At 52.6% G+C, this 7778-nt stretch overlaps 1 protein-coding gene across 1 annotated transcript; it reads left to right on the top strand.

The window, feature by feature from the left end:
- Positions 1–300: 300 nt before the first annotated feature.
- On the top strand, positions 301–3018 carry ASCL1 (achaete-scute family bHLH transcription factor 1). Its single transcript, XM_062201993.1, has 2 exons — positions 301–1569; positions 1899–3018. The coding sequence occupies exon 1, from the start codon at positions 830–832 to the stop codon at positions 1520–1522; it is 693 nt and encodes a 230-aa protein (XP_062057977.1). The 5' UTR covers positions 301–829; the 3' UTR covers positions 1523–1569; positions 1899–3018.
- The last annotated feature ends 4760 nt before the right edge of the window (positions 3019–7778 follow it).

Below are 7778 nucleotides of genomic sequence, written 5' to 3'. Positions count from 1 at the left end.
TATTCAGCCGGAGTCCGGCACGCGCCAGGCGCACGCACTGCAACAACAAACCCGGCTGAATGGGGAGTTTGCAAGGAGCGGGCGCTGGCAACGGGAGGGGGGAGGGGAGGGGAGGAGGGGAGTTTAGGGAGCGGGAGGGAGGAGGAGGGCGGTGGAGGGGGTAGTGGGGGCTGCAGCCGCTCGCTGCAGCAGCGGGGAGTGGGGGGCGAGGCGGGGCCAGGGCTGCGCGTGGGGCTGGGTGCCCCTTTGAAAAGGCGGCGGCACTGCGGCCGCCCAGCACTCTCTCACTTCTGGCCAGGGAACGTGGAAGGCGCACGGACAGGGAGCCGGCCAGGGAGGGCGAGTGAAAGAAGGCAATCAGAAAGAAAGGGGGTTCACAAAATAATCAAAGCAGCCAGAGCCGCGGCTGGAGAGACCGAGACCCGGCGCAGAGAGCGCAGCCTTAGGGCGACAGGGACGGGGGTACGCGGACAGCGCGCTCAGCACTGACTTTTGCAGCTTCTCTTGGCTTTTTTTTTTTTTTTTTTAAACAAGAAGGCGCCAGCGGCAGCCTCACACGCGAGCGCCACGCGAGGCTCCCGAAGCCAACCGCGAAGGGAGGAGGGGAGGGAGGAGGCGGCGGCATAGAGGGAGGACAGGCACTTGCACCAAATAGTCTCCCTGGGATTTTGCTTTTCTTTAACTTCCCTCGGGCTCCCTCTCCATCTCCCCGCTTCTTTCCCTCTCTGTTCGTGCACCCAAGTCCTGTCTGCGTCCCCCCTCGAGCGCCCCGCACCTTGCGCTCCCTTCTTGTTCTGATCCCGCGACTCCTTGGCTGCCGTCGCCGCGCATGGAGAGCTCTGCCAAGATGGAGAGCGGCGGCGCGGGCCAGCAGCCGCAGCCTCAGCCGCCTTTCCTGCCGCCCGCAGCCTGCTTCTTTGCCACGGCTGCAGCCGCCGCCGCTGCGGCCGCCGCCGCCGCCGCGCAGAGCGCGCAGCAGCAGCAGCAGCAGCAGCAGGCGCCGCAGCTGAGCCCGGCGGCCGACGGCCAGCCCTCAGGGGGCGGTCACAAGTCAGGGCCCAAGCAAGTCAAGCGACAGCGCTCGTCCTCGCCCGAACTGATGCGCTGCAAGCGCCGGCTCAACTTCAGCGGCTTTGGCTACAGCCTGCCGCAGCAGCAGCCGGCCGCTGTGGCGCGCCGCAACGAGCGCGAGCGCAACCGCGTCAAGCTGGTGAACCTGGGCTTTGCCACCCTGCGGGAGCACGTCCCCAACGGCGCGGCCAACAAGAAGATGAGCAAGGTGGAGACGCTGCGCTCGGCCGTCGAGTACATCCGCGCACTGCAGCAGCTGCTGGACGAGCACGACGCCGTGAGCGCCGCCTTCCAGGCGGGCGTGCTGTCGCCCACCATCTCCCCCAACTACTCCAACGACATGAACTCCATGGCCGGCTCGCCGGTCTCCTCCTACTCGTCCGACGAGGGCTCTTACGACCCCCTCAGCCCCGAGGAGCAGGAGTTGCTCGACTTCACCAACTGGTTCTGAGGGGCTGGGCCTCTCCAGGCCTTGGTGCGAATGGACTTTGGAAGCAGGTGGGTCGCTTTTGCGGCGTGGGCGCGGGGCTCTTCTTCTTGAGTGCCTGGGGGAAGAGGGGCTGTCTCTACGGAGATGGGGGGAGGCTGTTATTTAAAGGATTTGTTAAAGTTTGCCAACTGCACAGTTGGTTAGTTTCAGCACTGGCCCCTCAGAGTGACTTTGCCCGGGTTTTCTAGGAGTGGAGGGTAGGGGTAAGGTGTGGAGATGCTGACAGACAGAGTCCCGGGACAAGTCCGGGGTGTTCTACCTGGCAGGTTCTCCCCCAGATCCTCCATCCTCCCCTACCAAGTTCGCGCTAACATCTCCTGTTCTTCTTATGTTCCAGGGTGATGCACAGCCTGCATCTTTAGTGCTTTCTGGTCAGTGACGTTGGGAGGGAGGAGAAAAAAAAAAAAGAAGAAGAAGAAGACAAAAAGAAGGGAAAAAAAAAAAAACCACACAAAATCAGGCAACCAACCCCAACGCCAACTAAGCAACGCAAGCCCGGGAGGCAAGACTCTTGAGGAAACAGGGATGCGCTAAGAGCAGCATCTTTGCACTCCAATCACTGACGGAGATACTGAGAGCGACTGGGACCCGAGTCACCGTGCAAAAACGCAGCTGTGCGCAAGGGCAGCGGGCTCCTGGCGGACAGGAGCCGCGCACGCCGGAGAGTAACTCCCACCCACCACTCACTCGCAGAGTTGAAAGCGCTGGCTCGGGCACCCCACCTCCCGGCCCTCCTGAAAGCGCAGTTCTTAGCCCAGTAGAGAAGGGTTGGTGTCTTTCGTCTCAGTCACCCCCACCCCACTAAGCTGTGGACAATTGTCTGCGGTGAAGCTATGCTATACTCAGTGCTCTGAAACCCTGCCTGCCCTCCCAGGGGCACCCCCTCCCGTGGTTTTTTCTACTGTTTTCATCCTAGAATGCTTCCAATCTTTTGTGAATTTTTTATTATAAGAAAAATCTATTTGTATCTATCCTAACCAGTTTGGGGATATATTAAGATATTTTTGTACATAAGAGAGAGAGAGAGAGAGAAAGAGAGAGAGAGAGGTGAGAGAGAGAGAGGTGAGAGAGAGATGAGAGAGAGAATTTATAGAACTTTTGTACAAATGGTTTAAAATGTGTATATCTTGATACTTTAACATGTGATACTATTACCTCTGCATATTTGAGATGTCGTAGTTCACCTTACAACTGCCATTTTCCCTATGTGGTTTTGTAAAGAGCTCTCCTCATAGGTGAGATCAAAATGCCACCAGATGTACTTCAGCACCAATGTGTCTTACTTTATAGAAAAGTCGTTAATGTATTAATGAGGTTATTAAATACTGTTCAAGAAGAACAAAGTTTATGCAGCTACTGTCCAAACTCAAAGTGGCAGCCGGTTGGTTTTGAGAGGTTGCCTTTTGGAAGTTTCTGTCACTGCCTTTTTTTTCTTACTGCTTTATTACAAACTTACAAAAAAAAAGTGTATAACCCTGTTTTATACAAACTAGTTTCATAATAAACTTTTTTTCTTTTTTTAAAAATGACAATCATCAGCTGCCTCGAAGCCTTCTTTGACTCTGAGCCTCTTGAACCAAGTTATTATCAAAATGCAGAAGGCAGGGAGTGGGGGAGAAGAGGGTGGCGCACACACATTGGGAAGTGGCCAGTTCCACCGTGCATACATGGCTTTCTTCTCATTAGGCGCCTCAAGTGTATTCACACCCCCACGTTGAACGACTGTATATGATTAGTGGTTTGCGCCAACCTCTGATAACATGACTGTACATTTAAAAATCCTCCAAAAAGGTGAACTGAAAAGAGCCCCCCCCCCTCCAACCATCAGCCCCCTCTGAATTTCTCATTGTGAAAAGGTTGATGGGGTGGTGGTGGAATAATAGGGCCTGGGGGTCGGTGGCAGGACTTTGGTGCTGGGGGGGGGGTTTCAAGCCTGCAGGGTGGGCACACTCTTCTTGCCTCACTTACAGGCACACACTCCTTTCCTCCAACGCACACACTTTCTGTGTCGATTTTAAGTAAAAGGCATGTATGATATGAATTCTCTGCAGAAGGAGTTCGATTTAAATAAATAAACGCCTTAGAATTGTGTGGCCGCTCTGAGACACTGGTCTATCTAAGCTGTGACTCTATCCGAATAGCGTGAGCTGCGTGTAAAAGTACCCAATTACCAAGATTCAAAAAGAAATTGGTGGGTTTTTGGCTGGCTTGCTTCTTGTCAGTTAGCAAGGACGTGATTAGAATCCTACTGGGCCTCTCGCCGGCTCCTCGCTCGCCCGCCTGCAGTACTTGCAGATTCCGTTTGCATGTCTCCAGCCAAGCGGAAAGCCGGGCGCAAAATGCATCTTACAAAACCCAACAAAGAGCGGGGAGCCAACACGTCTTCCAGAGTTAAAAATCTAGTCTGTGTTGGTACATCTATACCATTTAGTGGCACGGAATGATCATTTTTTAAAGTCGCGATGCGCGGAGCACGCCACTGCGTCTGATGTCATTTTGCTAAATGACCCTCTATAGAATGCACATTGAGGCTTCAGTCCTTTTCAAAGAGATGCGCGTAATTAAGAAAAAAAATCAGTAAATTCCTCATCGCCATAAATAATCGGACTTTCAGCCAGCAGTGGGCCAATTTAGAGCTTACTTGAGGGAAGTAATGCTTTTGTGATGCCTGCTTTTATTTTTATCTTCTCATTTGGAGAACCAGAGCTGGGCTCCACTCACCCAAGCCTCCATTGCTTTTTCATTTAATTTAGCTCTTTTGCAAGTTTCCAGATAAGGTATGCAAAGAAAGTGTAGCAAGTCATTTATGGCTATGAATATAACATTAGGATAATGTTTCAGCCCCCACAAAGGGGATTTTTTTTTCTTCTCCTCGGAAGGACAGGTGTTCTTTTACTCACTTCTGAATGGGAAATATCCAGTCTCGTTAAACTCGAGGCAAAGTTAGCCGTTGTTTGCCACAATGCGAAGGCAAACTCAAAAAATTCACAAAAACACACACAATTTTGCCGAAGCTAGGAAAGGGCAAAGCAGGGATTGGGCAAAATCTCATTACATCTGCTCTAATCGCTTAGCAACACAAAGCCGGGGCTTGTGCAGCGAAGGGAAGCCATTCAGTGTGCTCTGACAGGCCGCATTCAGCAAGCATTAGTCAGCTCCATAAATCACTGCTGCCCATTGGCTGTGCGGCGGGCTTTGGAGCGGCCCGGGGCTGTCAGCGAAATACAAAATGTAGACCCCAGCGGCCAGCAATCACAGCCTGCCTCCACCTCTCCCCCTAGTCTGAGTCCCCACCCCCCCTTTTTTTTGAGGGAGGGGATGCTAGGGGAGAAAACCGTGTTGACTTTATTGACTGAGAAGTTTTACCTACTGGAAAAAAAAATGGTCTAGAGACCACCAAGTTAAGGCTGGAGATGCATCGGCAATTGACTAGGAGGAGCCTGGCAGTGCTGGAGAGAAAGAAAACACAGACAGGAGGCTGCCCGCAGAGCTGTTGAATGCAGGCCTTATCAGAGGCTAGGGGACAGCTACTTGAACATAGGTTTCACCTGCCCGATGCGGTCTTTGAATTTTTAAACCGGGACTAGGAGGATGTGTAGGAAGAAACATTTACCTCCAGCTCACACCAGGAAGAGCCACCAAGGAAGACAGAGGAAACCACTGTGTTGACTTCATAGAACTTCTAGAGAATAGGGCTGAGTTGTATAGCAGGAGAGGGGTAGAACATGTATTTCCACTGTGCTCTTCCTGCAGGGGTTGGGATGGTAGGATACAGAATTAACACCCAATTCCTTGGTCTCCACAGCTAGATGCAACAGTGCAGAGGGGTTAGCAAATGGCCTTGCAGAGGTGGTTACAAGCTATACAGAGATACGTAGATGTTCCTATAAATGCTACTGTCCCTATTCTTCCAGTCCTGTCTTTCATTTTCACTGGAACTGGTCAGATGCATCTAAATCAAAGTCCAGATTTGATTCCAATGTGCAAACCACATAGAAGGAAGTCCGGGAGTAGATGTGGAATCGGTGTAGATTTTTCCAAGGAAGTCCTCAAATGCCACCTCCTCTGAGAAGCCTTCCCTGAGAATCCTATCTAAAACAGCTCTCCCATCTGCTGCAGTCACTCTCTCTGCATTATCTTGTTTTCCTTTACTGGCACTTACCACTATCTGAGAATGCTTTATCTTTTTCATTTATCTGGTTGCTGTCAAATGCCACCTACTAGATGGTGAATTTCATGAAGACCTAATCTGTCTTGTTCACTATTACGTGTCCAACGCCTGTGAGGATAGGTTGTGTGTTCACTGAATGGAGTTCCTGAGAGCTGGGTTAATTCTCCTTGCCCACCACCTCCACCACCATCCTACTCTCCATCCGCTCTCCACCCTTCTTGGCTCTCTGTCTCAGGAAGCTAAGCTATATGGAATTCATCAGAAGAGCTTCCTTACTCTCTGGCTTCCTCTTGGATTTGGCCAGTAGGAGGCAGCAGTGGGAGACTGAAGGAGAAGGAAAGGTGAGCTGGGTATTCATGCACTTCTCTCATTGCGGCTCATAGGTGTTACACTTGATCTTAGCCAAAAGGCTGATAAGTGAGTGATTGGTTCACGGGCTTTGACGGTGGTTCTGGTCCTTGTCCGAGGCCGCAGCTTGTCAGGAGGCTTCTCTCCCCGAGCTGTTCTTGCTGAGTTCTCGTTTCCATTTCCTCCAGACTGAGAGGTGGTGAGGGCTCTCCCTCCCTTCATCTCTGAGTACTGCCCTTTGGTTTCCTTTGCGCCATCCTTGTCTCAGTTTCTGCATTGAACTCTTCCCGGTACCCCTCTGAGTATGCCAGCAGCTCCGCCTGACTCAGAGCAGTCAACAGGCCTTTCTCCCCGCCATGATCTCATCTATGCACTAGTGGTGTACTGGAGTTTCAGGGACTCTTAGGGCCATCACCAAGAAATTTGCAAGAGACGGTGCTGGAGACTTGCCATGAAAATGAGGGAAGAGGTTGCTGTCCAGCAGCTGCCCAGTTTCATTCGCCTATCCATTGATTCACTTATGCATTCATTTCAAAGGAAAGGGACAAGGGTTTAAACACAGCGAACATTTCTAGGACTTCATTGTCTTAATATACGTCTTCTAGCAAGAACTCTCCAGAAGCTTGTTTGATCGCAACCCCTTTCTGAAATATTATGGCTGCTACTCTAGCTCAGGAAATGTCCTCAACCCTATTCCTCTTGTCTTATGGCTGAGAATTCTCTGGACTTCTTTCTTTCTCTCTCTACTTCTGGGCCAAGAGGTGATCGTTTTCGGATTTTCCTCCCAGAAACTCCAGGTTACCCGAAGTCAAAGGTACGGGGCGGGAAGAGGATTCGCTGACCCTGAAGCTCTTGCTTGGCTGTGAAAGCGAACGGCTTGGCTCTAGCGCAGGTCGAAGTTATATTCCTTCTTCCTTTGTATGCAAGATTAGGTTGTTACAAAAGAGGGTGTGTAGGTTAATGGCAGGAAGCAAGTTGCAGCGCGGGGCGCGGGCCCGGAGCGCGTGTCAGGCTTAATGATTTATTCAAGCTGCAGCGCATCCGGGCGGTGATTGGCTGCAGGCATGCGCCCGCTGTCAGCTGCGCGCGCCGGGGACTCGCCCGCTACCTGACACTGGCCCGGGACGGGTGGGGGGACGGGGGGCGCGGAGGGGGCGGAGGAGGAGCGAGGAGGCCAGGAGCCCTGAGGTGTGAAAAGGAGGAACAGGTAGGAGGGGAGAGGGGGAGAGTGTGGAGAAAGGGCGACTGAGAAGAGGGAGATTCGGAGAGGGGAGAGAGGCTAGAAAGGGAGGAAGGAGGGAGGAGAGCTTCGAGCATAGGATGGGTTGGATTGGGCGAAGAGGAGGGGACAGGGAGAGGAGAAGAAAGAGGAAAACGAGAGAAGGAGGAAGGGAGGGAGAGAGGGAGAGAGAGAGAGACTGAGATTGGAGAGGAGTGGGATGGGATCCCAGTGCGTCCCGCGTGCGCCCCCCTCCAGGCAGCCGGCCGGCGGCCGCGCACAAAGCCGCCTTTGAGAGGCCGGCGACCAGGGCTATTTTGGGGACGAGATGGGGGGAAAGCCGCCAACCCACACTCCTTGAAGGGAGTCACTTTCTGCAAAGTGTCTTGGAGAGGACTGGGCCCTAGGTCCGGGCTGACGGGGCAGGAAGTGGATGGAGGGGACAAAAGCTGCGCACCTGCCAAAAGCGAGAGCACTTG

The sequence above is a fragment of the Lepus europaeus genome, chromosome 10, assembly GCF_033115175.1.
Source record: "Lepus europaeus isolate LE1 chromosome 10, mLepTim1.pri, whole genome shotgun sequence".
NCBI classification, from domain to species: Eukaryota; Metazoa; Chordata; class Mammalia; order Lagomorpha; family Leporidae; genus Lepus; species Lepus europaeus.
The sequence above is the reverse complement of the archived record's forward strand: the minus strand, read 5'-3'. Positions and strand labels throughout refer to the sequence as shown.